The 21,986-nt window shown below is 39.3% G+C and overlaps 1 protein-coding gene and 1 long non-coding RNA gene across 3 annotated transcripts in view; both read right to left on the reverse strand.

Annotated features, from left to right (window-relative positions):
• The window catches only part of BZW2 (basic leucine zipper and W2 domains 2), a 40,942-nt gene extending 37,993 nt beyond the window's left edge, over positions 1–2,949 (reverse strand). Inside the window, exons 1-2 of one of the 2 annotated variants that reach the window (XM_026842278.1) lie at positions 2,927–2,949; positions 1,201–1,265 (exon numbers count right to left, since the gene is read on the reverse strand). In XM_026842278.1, coding sequence (XP_026698079.1) covers positions 1,201–1,258 — 58 coding nt within the window. In that variant the 5' untranslated portion in view covers positions 1,259–1,265; positions 2,927–2,949. Of the gene's footprint in view, positions 1–1,200; positions 1,266–2,678; positions 2,751–2,926 lie in introns of those variants that run through there. The other variant, XM_026842277.1, reaches the window with a different exon arrangement.
• Positions 2,950–15,885: 12,936 nt separating this feature from the next.
• The window catches only part of LOC113476551, a 9,938-nt gene continuing 3,837 nt past the window's right edge, over positions 15,886–21,986 (reverse strand). The window contains exons 2-3 of the long non-coding RNA XR_003397748.1: positions 16,663–16,668; positions 15,886–15,897 (exon numbers count right to left, since the gene is read on the reverse strand). This is a non-coding gene — a long non-coding RNA (uncharacterized LOC113476551). The remainder of the gene's footprint in view (positions 15,898–16,662; positions 16,669–21,986) is intronic.

Genomic DNA, 21,986 nt, shown 5'->3' on the forward strand with positions numbered 1-21,986 from the left:
GAAGCTTCGTGATCATCCTAGATCTTAAAACACTCACTCAGCTCTTCAGACTCGTGATAGAATTTGCAATTTTCTGAGAAATGTCACAAACTTTGTGTTTTTTCATCCACACTGAGAAAACGCTCTTCTGTACATTTTCTGTCACAATACGTTAAGACCAGGTGTTAGCTTTTAATCAGAAACAGGAATATCAAGAAGGAAGAAGCCTGTTACATGACAGACAGGAACCCCACCTGCGTGTGCTGTAATAATCTGCTATTGCAACAAACAAAAAAAAAAAATCTAAGTCTTTTCACAAACCAGACTTTTTTCCTGAAAACCTCATTACATATATTTTTGCCCTCTGACTTCAAAGTGTTGGGCATTCATCTCAGGCACCTAAACCATGACAAATGAGTATAGTTTGAGCAAGTGTGTTAGGATGACACTTGCTGTACAGAATACCTGGATGATCAGTATAATCAGCACCTCCTAGCTTTCTTCAAAAATTGATGCAATATTGCACGTAAAATAGAGTGTTGGTCATGTTTACAGAAAATCAGCATCACAATGAGTAAAATGGGACTTATGCAAGGGTAATTGTTTTATTTTAACAATAAAAAAACAAACTATGCTAACACAGCAGAAATAAATACTTGTGAAAAAAGAGCTTTCTGACCTCTCATTACAGAAAGCAGGGCCAATGAAGTGACCTAACCATCTCATGGAAAAGGAAGGTGAGAGAATTCCTTTTAGATGTGAACGTTCATCTATAGAGAAGGTACTAATTTGAGTCAAAGAAATAAGAAAAAAAATCAAAACCAAAAGATCCAGATAATTTTGTTTACATAACTTTTATTTAAATGCTCCTGTTTTGCTTTCTCAGTTGAAAAGGATATTTTAAGAAACACCTGAAACAAACACCTAGTAAGTTTTATTCCTCATATATAAATATACTATAAACTCAGTTAGAATCTAATTCTTTAACTGAGACATCTACAAGATTAATAGCTAATAAACCCAATTTTGCAGAAAGCCCTAAGATATATAATGAAAATAAATAAATAGAGCTTAGTTAAAAATAATATCTGCATTCTTAACATGGCTGAAGAGAAGGAGAGAAAAAACATAATATTGCTCAACTTTCAGTTATTCCACCTGCCCTGTTTCTAGTCATTTGAACAAAGAGGAAAATAAAGTAAAAAATGTAACATAACCTACCCCTCTTCCTAGTTTTGAACCGCTGGCCTGTTAGCACCGGCTTCTGATTCTTATTCATAAAATTTCTGCAATAAAAAGAGAAAAATACATTTTTACTATCGTATTTATAGACAACAGTTTAACCTAAAGGCAAAATAAACATTCAGTGTAGTAAAATCCTGACATGTGAAAGGGAAAGAAAATTCGTGCTGTATACTCACAGAATAATTCACATTATCTTAAAGATGAAGAGCCCTACAATCCAATAATAATTTTAATGAGATGTGCTTCTCTCAAAACCTGGCTCTTAGCATCCTTATAAAAAACTCTGAAGGTTCAAACCCAAGCAGGAAGGTGAAAGAACCTCCATGTTTACTGCCAGGGCAAGGGTATAGCACCACTGCCCTCACAGCTCATGGGATGCTCAGGGGCACAGAAGCTGCTCGGGCACAGGACTGGAAACTATTCCCAATGGGTTGCGCCCTCCAGAATGTTCACCAGGCAAACAAGACTCCCAGGGGTACACACCGTCCTGCTGAAGACATGACTGCAGTCTAACCACAAATATGTTTTAATCATCAAGTCCCACTTAAATGTTTCTTCCAATCATCACTATATCTTAATAACTTTAAGTTCCTAAAAACATGTAGGTGTCGCAAAAATATTAAAAGCTAACCAAATCCTTCCCCCCATCAACTCTGTATATAAACACATAGTTAAGGAACTACACGGCACATCATATAAAAACAACAGTAAAAATATTTGGCTTATAGTACTTCAGACCGTAGCAGCAAATCTCCACATGCAATGTTAAAAAAAAAAAAAAAATCTGTGAAGCGATCACATATTAATTCCATTTCATCTAAAGCAAAAACTATTTTTCAGCTTCAGATATAATTAGTTTAACCACACAAGATGCAGCTTGTGCAATGAGCACCTAAACTGACCGGTGAAAGCACACAGTACCAAATCAAGGAAGCTTGGGCAGCATGTGGCAATCGTCATGGGTCATGCCCCTGTCCTGCCAACAGCAAGTCCAGCGCTGAGACTTACGGGCCATCTATTTCACACCTTGCAGGTCATTACGTCACTGTTACGTATGTCTTGCTTGTCCAAAATTAAGCCTTAACATAAAAGAAGCTTTGTCCCTTGGATATGTTCTTGTAATAATTTTAATTTTACAAAAATCTGTATTATTTGTGTTTATTGTGGACTCTGCAGGTCTAGTTTAAAAGTACACATCTGCCAACACTTCCTACCATGAAGAAAGAGAAACTCAAGCTCCATAGCTAGAAAGGTGCCATCAATCACACATTACTATCCAAGTAATGCTCTCTCAACCCCTGAAAGTTCATTTAATAACTCTGTTAATGATCCAGCTATACAGTATGTTCCCATTCACCAGTTTACCTCAGTGGCATCACTAGCTGGCCACTTCTCCAGCATTTTAACATTTAACTTGGCAAACCACTGCTTTCTAGTCTAGATCTACCACTCACCCACAGTCAAAAACTGCCTGGCATGCACTGAAAATAGCCAGTAAAGTGAAGAGTCAGGATTGGTTTTGCTTCCTGCAAGTCATAAAAAATACAAAGATGCAAGATGGTTAAACCAAGAGGCTCACATTTATCACTGCAATCTAAAGCTATGGTTTAAGACCAAGAAGCATTTTGAAACAACTGCAACACTAAACAGCATTCTGGAAAAGTTATTTGCCCATCTGCAAAGAGAGATAAAAATGGCAAACCACAATATCACAGGATCTTCTAAAGAGCTGTAGGATCCAAGCCTCCCTTCACAGCAGAGCTCAAAAGTCTTTTTTCTCCACTTAGCTGTCTCACTGGCAGAGGAACAGGAGGTGCTTTACAAGTTAATTAAGCAGATAATCTATCAGTCAAGAGGGATAAGCAACCGCCTAGCCTCTAGCCACTGACCAGCTAGATTTGACTTATTTATCTGGTTTGTCTTTCTGACCTTCAGTTATCTGTAAGAGACTGATCTATAATATATAATATTCGCCTACCTATTTCTGACTGGTTTTATGCTTGGCCCCTATACATTATGCCTTGCTCTGGGTCTAAAAACACTCATTTCAACTGATTGTGAGAGGAGCCCATCAGGTTTGGAAAGAAAGCATCAAGCAAGCCATGCAGCAGATAAGAGTTAATCCTCCTGTCACAGCTCTTTCAGAGCACAAACATGCCATCGGGCCAGGATTGACACAGCCCACGTCCCTAATGAACACACAGAAGCCTTGGGGGAAAATGACATGAATGACACCTGACCTTCAACTCAGCTGTACTGATACAGTTTCCCAGTTGCTCTAAAAGATATAAATGCATAAGTTTCTAGCACTAGATCTCTCCTTTCCTTTGATGCACTGTCTTTTTAAAATGCAAAAAGAGTTGCATGCACCTGAAGCTTGACTACCAGATATTAAAACTGTTCCATGTGAATACAAAATATGCCCTTTAAGACAGCTGGGAAGATTTTTTAAAAAGCAGTTAGACTCACCACTTGGGGCAGGTTTAATAGAGGTTCAGTGCAACAGAAGAGACTGTTGAATAGTTAATTACTAGGAACACAGGATCTGCCGCCTTCTATATTTAGCTTTAAACACACTGCACACTATGCTCGAATGAGGGTCAGGCTTTATAAGGCACTCCCTCAAGCAGTGGCCCAGGGAGAGCACAGGCACTTTCATCAAGAAACTGCAGCATGAGCCAGAACAAAACCAACCCAGTGATCTATATGACAGCCCAAGATGTATCTAAACTGCAAATGACACCAGCTACTGCAGATGAGATTTTAAAGTGCTGATGCCACAACAGGTGCCTGGACAATAGTTTAAAATTTACAAAAGTGAATGCAATGCAAAAATGTGTGGGTTTTTTGGTTTGGGGTTTTTGTTTTTTTAATCAAGAACACACCAACAACAGCACAAAAGTGATAGCTGAAGGTTGTAAACTCAGGATGGCAGCATATAAACTCACACAGCACATTTGACTGCATGGAAGTGCAGCCTGCCTCTCAGGTGTCATGCAGCTATAAAGCCTTGAGATCATGAAAGACCCTGAACTATTACATATGTTCTCCATTTGGAAAAGTACCAGGATCTGGGTAGGTCAAAGCCAAAGGCAAATTTTGAAATGTCAGCTAGAAAAGTCATAATGGTTTCAGAAGAGTAAAGATCTTAACAATGTGTATGGGTAGGAAGGAATAGCCTCAAAAAGAAAATCCAAACCACCAGTCAAACTTCTATCTTGCAGCCCAACATCCTCCAGGATCATAGGAATTGTCAGCATGAAAGAGGGCAAGAGTTGAAGAAATGATAGCTCTAGCACACTCCTTTCACAGACTCCACTTCTCTACAGAAGATGGGACAGGCTCAGCAATAGATGCTCTACTCTTGATTCTCCCTTTAGGATCCAGAAAACCTGTTGTAGAGGTTCAAACTTCATACCCAAACACTTTTTATTTTGTAAGCAGGTAAGTCAGAAGCTAGGCTGGGCTGACTCAAGCAGAAGATATCAAGAGAGCAGTACAGAACCAGGCACTATGCTCCAGAATGGGATAGTTTTCTATGCAAACCACAAAATGTCTAAGGCTGCTGCTAACTAATTTGCAGCTAAAAATTCATCAGCAAAATAAAAAAACGCATGACGTAAAACAGTTTCCCAAGTTCCACTCCTACTCTTGTTAACAGGCTTCTACAAGACAGATTGATACTTAAAAAAAACCCGTAAGTTGAGTTGGTACATTCCCTGAAACTGCTTTAAGTCCACAAGTTTAGCTTTCTCTACAGCTGCTTCTCATTTATGTGCTAAAGACCCTAAACAGTTAAAATAAAACTGAGGGATCTAGACATACATGATATAGCAGTTTCTATAATCAACCAATCCTTCTTACACAATAAAAATTGTAACATTATTAATGCCAGCATTAATTAATAAAATTAATTTCTAAAACCAGGAAGAGGTGAAGTAAAAGTTACTTCAGAGCCTCAGCAAATTTGGACTTGCTTTACAATTTAGAAAAATGCAGTCTTTTATCCATACCACAGGGAAATTCTTATGATGATTAATTCATAAATTATTTAAAGCCTTGATAAGGCTGAAGTTTCTGCCAAGCTAAAACACTGGAAACATTTGTTCTTGGAAACATATTGCTCAAATTGAAAAAAAAATACTGAAAATGTTTATCCAAACCAATACTATTTTTCTAAGCATTATTTTACACTTCTTCTAACAGAAAGCTCAGAATCATCTGAGATTCTTCAAACACTAACATGCTCATGATGAATTCAAGGACAGTTGCTTCACAGCAGCAAAACTCCACTGCCCTAGTTACAGAGCAAGGGAAATCAATGCCAGACAACATAAAAAAAAAACCCTGTTTAATAAAACTCCCTACCAAGATTCTATGGCTCTACGTATGCAGGGCACTAAGAACAACAAGAGAGCCCACGGGGGCAGGTGGCAATCCTTTGGGCAGCCCACTGGTGGGCTCCATCAGCACTGCTCCATGGCATACTGTTGCTCCATCAATGCAATCGCACGGATGGTGTTTGATTGACAAGGGTGCTGGAGAGAGCTGCCAGAACACCACCAACACAGCACCACCAGCTTTCACAGGAACAGATGCTTGGCAGGAATTACTTCCATCTCCTTCCCTTGCTCAGACATCATGCAAGACAGGAGCACTCATCACAAAGTCAAATAAAAGCATAGATGGGGAGATTTTCTATGAAGGAAAAACCCCAACCCACATATCAATCTTTTTTTTGCCCCCCAAGAAGTGGAATATCCAGGACATTAAAAGGCTTTACTGGGTCTTCTTCATCCATCAAGTTACTAGGCATTTTCATCCTCTTACTGTTACAGTTCCTGGCTTAGGAGGGTTTTCCTCTTCTTTCAGCAGCAAGACAAGGAGTTAGGTTAAAAGCAAATTCCTGAACTTGAGCAGCATAGAAGAAGAGCTGTCCTTGCACTTCTGATGGAGAGGAAACATGACAGCACACAGCCAGCATCTGTCTCCTCTCCCTGAGAAGGCAGGAGGCAGCTAGCTTACGAGCTAACAAAATCTGTAGGTGGAAAACTCATACATCATTACCAGTACAGAGGAACAGAGCAATGTAAGGGGACAACAGAGCGGATGCAATGCAGCCGCTGGTTCTTGCCAAATCCTCATCAGGCTTCCCACTTTCCACTATCTACCCAGACACTGAGTCCCTGCAGGGACTCTCACAGCTCCTCCTTTTCCACTGACACTTCCCAACACCCAGGTGCAGTGAGCCACCGCAACACACACAGGTGATACAGTGTTCACTGCCATGACAGCTGTAAAGCATTTCCTGCTTTAACACAGTTTTCACACCCTTGTAAGGCTATGAAATCTACCTCAGCTGCTGACATTTCCCAGGTTTGGTCAGCATGAAGGAAAAGCACTGTATTTGTACATCCAAGGCAACATAATGGCGACCCCACAACATGAAGAGCAGCAGCAACACTACCTACCACCTGCTGAAGCTCACTTTGATATTGTTGAAAAATAAGGAAACAAGCAGCTTTATCCACTACTTCCCAGGGTCCCAAGTGCTGAGTAAAGGACCAGAGCAGCGCTAAGAAGCCACCTTTCCTCTCCACTGCACATCTGGGGACCTTGCAACACCAAGCCCCTATGCTCTGAGACACATGCTTGGTTTTCTTTATGCAGTTTGACTCATGCCATTTCATCACCATTTTCCTACTGTTGCCCTTCGTTCCTAAAACATATATTTTTATTTTAAGTGACTAATAACCTGGAGGTCTGTAACTTCAACCATGGTACAAATCAGGAGGAAGGGCAGCGCTGGCAGCTGGAAGGTTTATCTTGCTATTTTGCCCACAGAGGCCACCAGCAGAGTTACAATGTTTATGAAACCCTTATGCCAAAGGTCTCACTCATTACAAACAGTAAAGCCAGAGCCAGGCTGTCACCACATTAAAATCCCCTCACTGATTTTATTGCACAAACAGCCGCAATGGCAACATGCAGGGACTAAATAGTCACATAACTACATGCAGGGTAAATACAATCAACCACATGTTTTAATATTTAATGAAAAAAGGATACTGTTAATCCACATGTATATTGCTGAAAAATACCTCTTCTGTTATGGACTAATTTTGCTTCCAGCACATGAAGCAACTAGATACCAACCTTTGATTTCATACTTGGAAGCATGCCCTAGCCACCAATGACTATCGTGTATTATCTTAAGATAGTGTTATAGCAGGTTTTTGACACACACTAAATGCCCTGACTTTCCCAAAAGAGCCTTCCAGAAGCTCTTAAGGCACTTGATCTTCTAGGTTTTGTGGGGTTTTTTTAATCACAGGACAGTGTTTTTTCACAATAAAGAATAAGTGTGCACTCTAATAAAAGGTGCTTTGTTAGTATGCCTAGTGGGGGAGAAAACAGATGAAACAAGTGGAATTGGTTTCATTCTGCAGCAAGTACAAATACTGAAAGAGAATGAAACTTACCACACATTAAAGAAAAAAGAAAAAATTGTGCCCATGCAAGATTCTCCAGCCAAGACTTGTGCATGCAACCTGTGAGTAGTTATCCAGTTGAGAATTAAGTAAGCACAGAAAAAACACGAGTAGACAAACTCACCAAAATTTGAACAATAAATCTCACCACCTAACTGCTAAATTGGGATACACAGGAAGATGTTTCTTGAAAAAACAGCCAAAAAAAAAATTACTATCACAGTTTAACATCCAATCATGCACTGTATTAGAGAGCCAGCTCATTAAAGGTATTTCAGAAGAGCAGGTCCTTCTTAGGTCACTAACCATGAATTTCTACAGAACCGGATCAGCTGAATAACAAGGTAAAAAACAAGACAGAAACCTCCCACAACCGAAGCACTCCAGATACAATTCATAAGGTCAAGAGAACTGTAAATTAAACCAAGGCAATGGACTTCTCTGTCTCATAATCAACAACCATTATGAAAAATGCATGAATCATGGCACAGTCAAAGTCAAACCCACAGAATAAAATTCATAATCATTGACAGGTGAAAATACAAGTCAAGAAAATGAAATCATACACTTGGATTGACACACAGAGAAAGTTATCTTTCAGTAACAAGATTTCTTTCAGCAACTAAGAGGAAGAATTATATATAATTTTCAAAGACAAGGTATTAGTGGGAGCTTTTCTCAGGCTGTTGAGATCTCTCTTAAACTGCTGTGCTCCTAACTGGAGTACCCTGAGATAATGGAGACAAGTGTATTGCTACAGATCAGTTCATACCCAATTAACATTCATTTTAAGGTGATGGCTAGTCATCCAACTCCAAGCTTGCATGCCTTGCCAGCAAGAAAACCTCTCAGAAAAAGAAGGGGCAAAAAGGATTGGCAGAGATAAGGGTCAGGCGAATTTAGAAAACAAGCAGAAGACAGTACTGTCTCTCTCAGCAATCACCATAAGAGATGATGTTGCTAAAGGAAAAATGTTTTTCAGAGAGTTGTACTAGACACTGTCCACAGCACACTTGGAAGAAAGCATTACTGGAGTTACTTTATATAGAGTCCCCCTGAACCAGGTCTCCAATAAACCAGTAAGTGCAGGTATGAGGAAGAAATTGTGTAAAAAAAAATTACCAGAAAGGCTTCATTTCTAGCAATTAAGTCCTTCAGACACAAGACAACTGAAGAACAGCTCCGTAATGAAGGCCAGTGAAGGAAGAGAAGCTTTCTCATGTAGAGTATCACTCCAAGTCCATCCTGCTTCTCTTTTTTTAATGTATCAGCCCACTGGAAGTTTTTAGTATAGACCCTACTCATATGAATTAAATATCATGACAATAAAATCAAAAGATGTGCTGCTTCCATTTTTCTTGATATCTCAAAGCTCTGAGCAGCAGCAAAAGCACAGGAGATCATCAGTGTCTCTAGGATACAGCACTGCAGCATTTGAAAACTCATCAAATGTCTTCAAAATTACAAGGGCTAAGCTTAAAAATAAAACAACAAATACAAAGTGTGCATTCTCCAGAAAGTAATGCCTCCCAGTTGCTAACAGTTTATTATTTCGGGAACTAAATACAGTAATCGGAGGAGGGATGTATTAATAGCCAGCAACTCCTACACACTTGCAAGCGGTGAAGGCCTTGGCTTTAATAAAATGACAACTGATGTAAGCCGTGAAGTAAATTTTAACTTAGAACTCCCTAATTATTTCTTCAAAACATGTGCAAGGGAAAGGGGTTCACCGAGTTAACATGTAGCTTTTTACCTGCAGGACAGCGAATAAGCCTCCAGACACCGGAATTCTCTTATTTCTGACTAAAATGCAATGGTACAAAGAGCCAGCAGTGGAAATGCACAACCTTTTGCACCATGTCGACTATTCCAAACATACCAGCTAACACTGATGATGCCATTAGCAGCATTCACTTGGACAGAAAAGGAGTCCATAACTGATCTGTATCACTCTGCATCCCAAAAGCAGTCCCACGTTCCCTGCAGCTGCTTCCTCCTCCTCAGAGAAGGTTGAACATTTTGACAGAACACACTACTTTGGGTGAACAAATTCATGGAGTGGGGGATAAAAGTAGTCAACACTTGGATTGCTTTAACCGGCAAATGGTTATTTTCTAGGCAGCAATGGATACAATTCCTCTCAGGCCAAGCTGAGATAATTCTACAGCAATAGATACTGATTCATATCCACAAGTTGCGTGTTGAAAAAACCACCAAAACCCACCCAACAGTGTATGGCGTGGGGTGCCTACACAATCAATTATTCCAGGTGAGTCAGAAAAATAGCTATTACAGACTGAATACGCAGCAAGGGGGCACACACTTTCTATCCTACCTACGGCTTGGCAGCTCACATACCAGCGCTCTCAGCCTGACTTTGGAAAGGCATTTCTTCACCTCTGTGCAGAAGCCTGAAAGCTCTTAAAGGAATTCATGGAAGAGGAGTCTATCAAGGGCTATTAAACACAAGGCTGGCACAACCTTCTAAACCAAAAACTGCTGTATGACAAGAGCATGAAAGAAAGAAATGTAGTAATCCCATCTATCTATATCCTACCTCCGCCCCCCCTTTTTTTTTTTTAATACCTACCCAATTCTACAGGCTGCTTTCAGAAACTAGACTAGACCAAAGGCAAACTTCTTTCAGTAAATCAATGTTTCATATAAAGTCAGGTAACTTACAGGCATCGTGTATCCCATATGTAGCTTCACCTCACTCTTTACTTCAAGAAACACTGTCTCTTAAATCCACAAACGCTTAAGACAAGCATTACTCACCCATGACAGCATATTCTACTTGGGACTACTATGACAACAGCACCCAGAGCTGGGTGGCACTTCAGTGAAGCCAGGTGAGGGGAAGTAAACAAAAAACCCAAGAGGACTGGCCTGGATCAGCATGTTCTATTACTAATTTTGTAGGAGGACTTTAGGTTGCTTCATTTAAGATGAGAGAAAAGATTCACCTAGTCTTTGGTGATAAAAACAAAAAGCCTTGAGCCAATCACAATTGTGAATATTGTGATTCAACCCACATATTTCTTCCCAGTGCCTGGGGATGCTTAGCATCGTAATGGCGAGCATACTGTAGGGACTAGTAATAGAAATCACATTGGTATTGTGATTGAACTGTGTATTGCAATTGCTTTACTTTGTTACGTCTAACTTAAATTTGTAATGTCTTTTCCGTATATTTTGTATCACTCTGCTCAATCAGAAATCCCATGTATCATCAACTATCTTCAGATAAGTAAATTAGATTCTAAACATCACATGCTCTGTGTGTGGAACATTTAAGAAGCTGGTCAGAGAGTACTGGACTCTTGACACTATTCACACATCAGAACAAACTGGGAGATCAGTCTCTGGTAACCAAAAAGCTCATGTATGGCAAAGTTTCCTCTATTTTGATATACCATGCATAGACACAGTTGCCAAAGTGCTCAAAACACCATATTTTCTCTCAATTTCAACAGTTCAGCTTCCTTTTTCTTAATCTTCTTCCATGCTGCATCTGGACATAAATTACATTAAATGAAACATTTATCTGAAAATGCCTAAACCCAAGAATATGTCTTTGCTGGTAATCCTGATTCAGGAGACTTTGAAGTCCATCAAACTAACTGTAAGAATACATAGTCTATCTATAAACACAGCATTGCAAGCAAAGGCTATTATGAATGCTATGAATGCAACTCTGTAGCTGTGCTCCTCAAAGATATATTTATAAGCAATTTTGATCATAATTGCAATCAGATGAAAACTCAGTGCTCAAAAATACATTTATGTACACAGGTGGCCAGAATCTCAGAATTAAGAAACATTGCCATGAAAGGAAGTCAAATAAAGCAGCAATATAAATCACCCGAGCTAGAAAAAATAGAGTAATTAACCTGTTGCTTCACTAATCTGTATCTATTTTCCAGTATTAGCATCATGTGCTAACAGCATAATCACATTACAAAAAGCTAGAAGTTACCGAGTGAGAGGCATCTGCTTCACCCAGATGTAGACCAGAGCAGGTATATACTATTTTACCCCACTCCATCAGAGAGGCAGCAGATCCCACCTTCAGCCAGTACCATTTAGACTGCAACAGTTCCTGAAACACTTCATGCCCACGAACTGGAAATGGAAGCATGGACAGCTGTCAGTCAGCTCAGTTCAATGCAAAAAAAGACAATTTAATTGATGCTATTGGTTGTGAGAACTACTATCTAATTGTTGATCATTTTAGGAAGTAATCGGGTAAGCCAAAACATGTATACACTTTTCTTGACCAAAAGGCCAAGTGTCAGAAGACAAAAATGGGGTGCATTTGACCTAACTTTAAAAATGAATGACAACAGACACCTAAGTCTGACCCTGCAATTCTTGCTTTCTACCATCACTGGAAAAACACAAACTCTTCCAGAAAATAGCTTATCTAAAACACTCTGCTTGCCTGGTTTAGGGTGAGATCTTAGGGAATCTCTTGAGAGCAGCTTCACAGCTTCAGCTTTAGGCACTTTTTAGATATTTAAACTAGATCGATCAAACTTCCTCCAGCAGTTTCTACAACAGAAATTCACACCTGAAGACTAGCAATCTGTGTGAAAGTCTATACCTCAGTGACACCTAAAAAACATCTCAGGCAGCATTAAGAGTTTAATTATGCATCCAAAATTAACAATAGGACAATTACTAATGGTGTATTATTCGGTTCTATATTTAATTCAGTAGACCTGCTTATTTATCTCTCTGAAATGATTCACAGAATTTCCATTGTTGGCTGAGAAGTTTCAGAATCCAGCGTACCACAAATATGCTGAGAGAATAGGCTCAGCATCAGACCACAACCACCCACCCACACCCAACCCAGTTTCTGAAGCCAAGCATTGCTGCAGGAGTTAGGATTTCCAACTGGAATAGGTTTAATATCCTTTTAAATGGGCATAAAACATCACTATGCCAGCCAGCCTGGCTTCCTTCAGCAGAAAAAGCATACATCCGCTTTGTGGTTGTCTGGCTTGTATCAATGTCAGTTTGGTACAATGACATTTGAAACTATGGATAGGGAAATCTATTTTCTTGTTTACAGCATCATGGTTCATGCACTGGAAAGACAAATATGAGCAACATACTTCTGCAGATAACCTAAGTAAAGATTCCACGGGATGTATATCTGTAGGTGTGTGTGCGCGTGCATACATATGTACATACAAGAGAGTAAGAATGCCAGTAAAAGCTACATTAAATATCTACAGCTCACTTCCTATGAGAATGCAATATATGAAGAATTTAAAAGGTTTATTAATGCAACAGATAAAGATTATTTTTTTTTTCTGGAGTGAGAAAACACAATGAAAGGCTTGGCTGGTTTCTCAAGGACTTCAAAAAGACATGCCAGTAAACCTAGGGCTCTTGAATGTGGATCTAGAAAAAAATACATTGACTTTCAGTGAAAAAGCATATAACTTTCAGTGCACACCTTCTGTCAGTTTGAAAGAAACAGAAGCTCTTCAACAGCTCAAAACCTGTTAAAAGCGACTGCATCTATCATACAATGAGGAAAACTTTACAAAAAATTAAATAATTATTTCTAATTTTAAGAAGTGAACTGATGCTAAATCCTAAAACATAGATTTGTTCAGTCATGGATACAGCCAAACTCTCAATGAACTGTTAAAGCCCATGCAAACCAAGTTACTTGCATTCTCCCTCGAGCACTGATTTGCCTTAGTTTGATATGCTAGATTTTCTAGTTCTTCAACTCTACAGAGCATATGTTCTTTGCTAATAGAAGATAAAATGCAAAGGTAGCAGAAGTGCCAACCTAAATGTTGAGATTTTTTTAAACCTAAAAGAAAAGAAAGCAAATATTCAACATGACTCCCAATCAGGGCCTTTGCAATAGGTGGAAATTTTCCTCTATTGATAACAATGCTGCAAAAACAAGAGTTAGTATTTCAGATTAAGAATACATTGATATGAACCTTTAGCCAACTGTTGAGAACACTAAAGTAGCTATTCAGTAATCTAATAATGTAGTTATTAACAGGAACCAAGTAATTTATACAGGGATTACAAAAAACAAGTAAAAAGGGTATTGAAAAAGAATAAATGGGGAACATCTTGGTCTACGCTAGGAAGACAGTGCCCTTTTCCCCATCAGTGACATAGTGTTCTCCCTCAGCATCAAAAGATTTTTGTGTGTTGTCTCTTCATACCATAACACTGCTTTTGCAGTTCTGATACCTACCAGGTCAGACTGAAAAGGTCAACAACTATTTAAACTGACAAGACAAGAGAAAGGAAAATGAGGAAAGAATCGGGCCTTCCTATACCCAAGAGACAAAACCAAGTCAGGGTGAGCATTAAGCTACTAAACTAGCCCTAGCATCAAACAGGCTACCCATAAAATGCTTTGGCTTCAGGGAGCTGTGGACCACTGCTTACATATGAAAGTTCAAGAATTGCACAACTTCATCCCAGGAGAGACCTGATAGCCTTGATGATTTAGGAGTGTAGGTAACAAAACAACCAGTCCATTATTATAACAAAGGATCTTGGAGGTACAACAGCAATGCAAATAAACCGACATACTAATGGCACATTGGGAAGAAGGCACTTTTCAGCACACACCAATAAATGTTATAACAGGAAACAAGTGAAAATACAAAGCCCTTCTCTTGTCTCCTTTGGAAAAGTAAATTATGAGTATATTTTCATTTCTCTAATTCCAGGAAAAGTCTTCTTTAGAAGTTCTGCAAAACAAGGTAGCCAAACTCAAAACCTGGCAAAAGACCTCATCCACATACTTGAGCACAGGAGAAGCAGGTGCTTCCCTGTGCTGGGAAGGGAGCCGAGACGGATGCACAGGACTACGAATCTCAAGAGCAGAGCCAAGGATTCAAGCAGCACTGCGGACATGCTGACTGGGGCCTCTTTTTGCCACAAAATGTAGGGGAACAAAAAAACACATTGGACAGAATATTCAACAGCACACCACCAGGCTTCTGTAGCACAGGCTGATGATTCAGGCATCCTCAGGCCTCGGTCACAGGAAACCATGCATTAAGATAATATAGTCAAAGCAGACCTAAAACAGAAAAGAGACTTAACAGCACAGGCTTCAGGAGCAACTTCAGAGAGGTGCAGAGACACAGGACAAAACCAGCAACAAGACTTTAACAAAACTCATATCAATACTGGCACATTCAGAGAAGATTGTAGATTGAAAGGAAACTCACCATCTCCCCTTCTTTCTAAAGGGTTGACATCTCCTTGAGCATTTCAAACAAAAAACATACTTAATTTTTCTAATTTTATATCACTTGAGGCATGAAGTGGTAGTGAAAATAAATGACAAGTCCCATGTCTGTTAATGTTCAGTAACACGTTCGTAAGATTTCACCCCATGCCTGATCATAGAAAAATTACTAACGTGCACTTGAATATACTGAATGAATTTTCCTTCTTAAAATCATTTCTAGAGAAGTTGAGGATTTCATTCATGGAAACAAAACCTAAAATGAAAGGATCACTTAAGATTGCAAATTATGAACTCTTAAACTGCTTAGACTTCTTTTTCTGCATGAAAAGAAAACACAGTTAAGGAAAACACATGAAACTGGTTATTACAATGAAGTAGAACCCCAAATCCACATTTAATTGTTTTGTCTGCAGTAGCTGAAGGAACTGCAGAAGGCTGTAACTCGTTAGGATTCAAGACATCACAGGACATGCTTCCTTCCTGTGTCCCTGACCAACCTCTCTGTCCCAGACTTCATCTAGCACTTTTCTCGTCTGACCTGTCTGTCCTCAATTCTAATTCTCAGCAGAGGTAATCCATTCTTCTTATAGACTGACTAAAAGCAATAATCTTTGTCCGCTACTGTGAGTCTGCAACAACTGCAAGGAATCTCTATAATAAACTTCTCCATCTGGCCTAAAAATAACTGATTTTGCAGAGAAAATTCTTACACAGGACTCTAAAACATGCTTATGTATGAAGTACTCAATGAATTTTACAGTTTCCACAGAAAACTCTATAGTTTCTTTACTAGGAAAAAACACATTTCTAATTTCAAAAGCTCTTAGACGCACAGCAACTAACAGCCCTTATAGACAGAGTTCCTATTACAGTAGGAATTGCTATGGATTTACTTCCTGGAAATATTTTCCTGACTTCTGGGAGCTTAAAAAACAAAATACGTAACTTGACAAACGATGGGGTTTTTTTAATATAGGGCATGTGAGGAAGTTCTTTTACTATATTAAAACATACTTAGTAATAGAAGCATATGTAAAGATGGGGTGGGAACAAGACTCAACAACAGGAAAAAAAGGACTCTTACCATATGTATCAGTCATTACCCAGGTTTCAGCTTCCGTACTGACTCCTGACCAGCTTACCTCTTAACTACTTTCCCTTTGACTAGGAACTAAGCACCTTCTAGTCTCGCAATCTGATCTACATGAGCTGTCACTTGCACCTATCCAACTCCATTGCAAAACTGTGAACCAAGTCAAAAGGTTTACCAGAAATATGTTAAAAATAAATTATTTCCCTTTATTGTGCTTGCACTATACAACCACACTTCACAGAAGACTAAAGTTGTTTAACTCTGAAACTCAAGTGTTTCGTTCTGCTCTCAGCTTTACAGCATATAGAATCTTGAAGAGCATTATGATGCCATAAATATGGCCACTTCACCATTGTACCCATCTTTCTGGTCACTGGACTGACTACTTTGCTTTTTATTTTGGAAGAGCTTTTATTTTGACTTTTGCACTCTCTTAGAAGATCTACAAGTAGATTTAAGAAGAACAGTGTGACAAATTCAAAAGGGTTTTCAGGCATGGCAGAATACTACTACACTCCACAGACTTCTCACTAGGGAGAAGCAATAGATTTTTTTCCATGTCAATCTTCCTCTCATACACCAGCATTATCTCTGACTGATCTCTGAGCATTTTAGTTACCTCTGAAGATAATTACTATTTTAAATTAACAAGTACAGCTGCAGTTGAGGAGAGGACTCATATTTAATTGACAACAGATCATTTGGGAAAAGAAACAATATCAGAAATCAAATCCATAGTTTAATGGGCAACCATGGCAGATCACAGGTGAAGTTTATTGCACACGAAGTATCCAAATGGAATTACTTTACCTGTAGGCTCAGGCAGTGAGACAGAGGCCTACTGCCCTATGTGCAACACAGACACAAGAATTATTGAATCTAAACAGGAGGAATGAGGACAAAAAATAAGCTGAGGAGTAAAAGATGATGTCTCTTAAAGCAATCTGAACTTAATAGCACATAACCATTCAACACAATCTTATTCCTCTGTCCTAAGAGTCACCCTAATCCTGAAAAAAGGTACATATATCTGCAATTGACTGTAAGCAGAGTTTAAATAAACTTGTCCTAGGTTAAAAAAATTAGTCAGAAATTACATATATTTAACCCAACTGCCTCCACCATTTTCACCAGATGAAAGGTTTAATTGTCACTAACTGCTGCTGACACTCCCAGGATCTCTGTTTTTCCCAGTATAACACTCACTATTCCCAAAAGGTGGTGCAGGATTTATAGGTGCTGTAAAGTTTTTCAACGTTCTTTTACACGGAGATGTATTTCCCTTGCAGCTTTATGTAACTTTATTTACTTTACATCTCTAAAGCTTTGAATTTATTTTAGTAACACCTGTCTGAAAAGCCATTGCAAATCAACTCTTACAGAATCTGTGCTAATGCACAACTGGGTTATTGTCACCACTTAAAAAGCTTAAATGGAAAGAACTATACCTTGCAAGGGCACATATTGCTTCACAGTCACTAAATACATCTCAGTCTTTATCAGCAAAAATCTGCCTGTATGCTATTTCTTCTATTACACTTACAAAAAAAATTAAAGTACCTACTTACATGGAATTCATATGCATGAAAAAATTTGTTTAAAGCTTGGATTTCTCTTAATCAAAAAGAATTATAATGACTTAAAGTCTCATATGAAAAGCAAGAAAGATACATTGTCTGAGCAAGTTTTTCATACTAGGACCATCTAGAACAAACAATTAAGAGAATATGTAATCAACCTGCAAAGGAGCAATTTCATTTTTTCTTACAGATCCAATGTTGAGTATATAAATAGAGCAAGGAGTATATGTATTTGGTTTTGTTATGAAAGGAATGCTGATTTCTTTTTTTAAAGAAGCTTTTAACCAGGTAGTCCAAATGCACATTTATCTAAGGCACACACATTGCCCTCATTATCACAGTAACTGAGCACCTTAAAATTCCTTCTTTGCGCTGCTAACCCTTACTACCTGTGGGAAGATTATGCAGGTTGCCCTTGTACGATTAGCAGTTAAGTATATACATAAAAATAGAAGCATATAATAAAAAATGCCCTTTGCAGCCTATACAAATAAATTTGTGAGCAGTTTTCTCTAAAGAAATCTCTATAGATGGCTGCTACACTCACTATATTCTGGGTGCAAAACCACCAAAGCTGGCTCTGCTCAGTCAGATCAGGTCTAGGAGCAAACCACCAACACTTAGGCTAAATCAGACCAATGAGAACCACACCGTTAAATGAACCGTCAAGTCCCAAAATGGTACTTTCACACTGCTGTCCTGTACTTCCCACTGGAGAATGCTGCTCACCTCAACACTGCTAAACCAGGCCCCTGCTGGGTCAGACAATCCTTTGGAGGATATATTGGTGTTTTTCTGTCCCATATGCTTGAACAGCCTTCAAGTCAGGCTTCAAGAGAAGATGAAGCGAGCACAGGTCTCATCATGCCAGGCTTCGGATACAGCTAGAGTCAAGTGTTGGGATTTGTTCCTAAATTTCACAGTGTAGAGGAAACCTAACTTAGTGCAGGGTCCCACAGGGAATTGGTAGCAGATGAAGATCCCTATTCATGTTTCAGACGAGCACTCTGACGATAGGGTATTCTAATTCAAAGACATACCTATTGTGTTCAAACATCTATCATGCTCACCAGTCCCTGGCTGCCTTCAGTTATTCTTTTGCAGTCTTTTTATAATCTAGCTTCTGGTACAAAACAAGACTTAGTAATGTTGACAGATCATATCATAGATCCAGTGGCTGTCCTGAGATCCAAAACCAGATGAAACCTAAAAAAAAATGCCATTTACAATAAAATAAAAATACTTAAGGAAGTCAAAGACTTATACAATGCAAATCAACCGGGGGTGGAAAAGTAACATATTCACAGATTAGGATCTGTGTCAGAAAAAAACCAGATATTTCTAGCAATAAAAACCCCTTGAACTTGCATTGATCTAAATGAGTAATAACCCTATTAGATGCTCCTCACTTTGGCCAGCATTGGAAACAGGAGATCCAAAGCCCAGCAAAGATCTGTCTGAAAGTTCAACTCCACATGAAGGAGACTTCCCATAGCCCAGGCCACACAGAAGACAGAACCATTTTATGAAAACGCACTTGAGAACCACATGAAATGGCTTTTCTAAAGGAATGATTAAATAAACTTAAGAATTCAGCTTGGCAAAAAGACAGTGGCAGAGGATAATACAGGTCTGTCAAGGCATGACTGCATATCAAGGGTGAACAGGGAACAATTCTTCACATTCTCCCAAAACAGGAACTGGGGGAGGGGAATCAAACTAAACCGTGAAGTAGCAAGCTCAAAACCAAATAGAGGTCCTTCTTCAAGCACCTGTGGAAGTCACAACCACAAGATGCTGCAGACGTAGAGTTTACCTAAACTCATAAAAACCCACTGCAGGTGATCCATTACAAAGGGAAGTCCTTAGTTCTGACCAGCGGGGTGGGAGCTAGGAGAATAAGTCATAGGAATATCAGTACTTGTTTGACCTGTTATTTTATCGAATGTAGCAGGTCAGACGTGGTTTCTGATCATGCTAAGCCCTGGCACAGAAAGAGGCTGTAGGATCTTTGACCCATACTAACACTAGCAGAGCAGCAGAGTACATGGTCATAATTCAAGCAAGCCTTTAAGATACAAATGAAGGTTAGTCATTTGACAGAAAATAGCTTGAAACCAGTTAAACCAGTTCAGCATCTCCTTTTCTGCTCCTCCATGTCCAAAGACTGAGAGTTTCATAGTGCACTCTCCAAGGAATAAGGCAGTCCCTTCTCCCCATCTTAGCCCAAGAAAAGGCATTTATTGTATTGTATATTGTATTACTAATTCTTAATTAAAGAAATCCTTGTTATTTTCTTGCATGGACCTTGCTCTTGACAGCTGCAGAAAACATGAGGTGTTTAGGATCACCTATACATGTATTACAATAGCCATCATAAATTCCCAAGAGCAGAACTGCACCGGCAAGAACTAACCAACCATAGGGGAAAAAATCTAACCACTGGTATCTGCTTCACAAATCAAAAGTATCAGATGTATAACCTGATGAGGAAATAAGGGCTTTTTCATATGATATTTAGCAACTGAAATCTAAACAATATTGAGGCAGTGAAGTTAACACGTCCTTTTCCCTCAGTAACACCCACAACTTAAATTATCAATTACCACACAGTAATACAACTTAATATATTGTGTAACAACCAGATACAGCAGATAAAAGAAAATAAGGACCAAGACACAAAAGTACAAAACCTACATTTTTCAGATTCCAGTTCTGGGCCCTGACACAGACTCCCTACACCACCCTGGAAAAATCATTTGCTGCCTCCATGTTTCAAATTCTATACATAAGATGGAGGTAACACCACTTCATTACCTCATCATCATCTTGCAACAATAAACCAAAGATTGTGAAATGTCTGCAAATTTGTGGGATGAAGGTCATACAGAAGCCTTCCATAGGTAAGAGCAATAAACATTTTTAGCTAGTGTTCAAGTATTTTCTTATCCTTACAGATGGACCACTCTTGCAGCTTTAAGTCACCAAGTGAGCTCCAGTGAGGCTGCCAAGGAAAAACTCTGTTTGCCTGTTTACTCTGTGAACTAGGATGAAGTGACAGTATTGACATTCTCACGTTAAGAAAAAATTAATGTAATATGCATACTTTAGTAGACTAAATGCCTGACAGGGGGTTCTTTCTGGAATATGAAAGGAAGCTTGTAGGCTTCTTGCTATTTAATAGTGCCACAGAGATTATCAGCGTACTACAACATCACAAAATTTGTTCACAGCGGGTAAAGTTCCCACCCTGCAGTGAACCAACAAAAGACCACTTAAACCCCAATTTCAGCCTTCATGGTTGAGCCAGTGACAGAACCCTGTTAGTACTACACAAGGGTATCTTTCTGGACCAGAATATAAAAAGCACTTCTGTTTTAAGGGCATTCCCTTCGAGGCATTTTTGGTTTCACACAGAAAAAAGTCAAGGGAATCCGTTATAATCAATCTCTCTTATTTACACTTGTTGATTCAAGTAAAACTATATGGTGGTACATCCCTGTATTTCTGTGATTTCTAAAATCAGGAAAACAGACAGAAATCGTCTGTTTTGTTAAAATAAAATCGTATCACACTGCGCTTTTGTACCCAAACAGGTATGAAGATACACTAGGTCCAGAGAGCGTGCTCTTCCATGAACCAGGAAGCAAACAACGGCACTTCACCATTTCTGAAAGTCAGTCAAGCAATTAACAAATGTGAAAACTGAAAACAAGATTAGCATTCGAGAGAGATTCCAGTAAGTAGCCATGAGATGATCTGTGAGTATTAAGAAAAAAAAAAATCAGCTTGCTGGTAAAGCTATGCTTTCAAAGATTAGTTACGGGAAAAAAAATAGGCTCCTTAAAAGACAGGATACAAAAATCACACACTGAAGAGTAGAACAAAGGAGTGTAAGAAGTCAGCGCCAAGTGCTAGGGTTCTGCTTTTCTCTCTCGTACAAACATACGCCGTTAAACCTCACTCTCTCTGTCCCTGGCTGGGGATCCGCAGGATCATCCCTGCGCCTACCGAGCTTCAACCGGAGGAGTGGAAAGTTGGATCCGTAACAAAGATCATTTTTCCACCGACAGTTTAATTTTAGAAAGGCGCTAACAAAAGGCACCGCTCTAAACACCCCAAAGGCGTTATTTCCCTTCCCAATTCAAAGTCCGCTTCCTTTTAGGGACACGATGCCGCGACACAACCAGGGCCGTATTCGGCCGCTTTAGCCGAACAAACAGCTTTTCCTGCCTAGAAAAGGCCACCCCGCAAGCCGACGCCACGGAAAGGCAAGAGGGCAGCGCCCGCGGAAAGACCGCAGAGCCCCGAGACCCCGGGACGGGCGGGCTGGCACCTGC

Source organism: Athene cunicularia, assembly GCF_003259725.1.
Source record: "Athene cunicularia isolate RWA chromosome 2 unlocalized genomic scaffold, athCun1 chr2_part1, whole genome shotgun sequence".
NCBI lineage: Eukaryota > Metazoa > Chordata > Aves > Strigiformes > Strigidae > Athene > Athene cunicularia.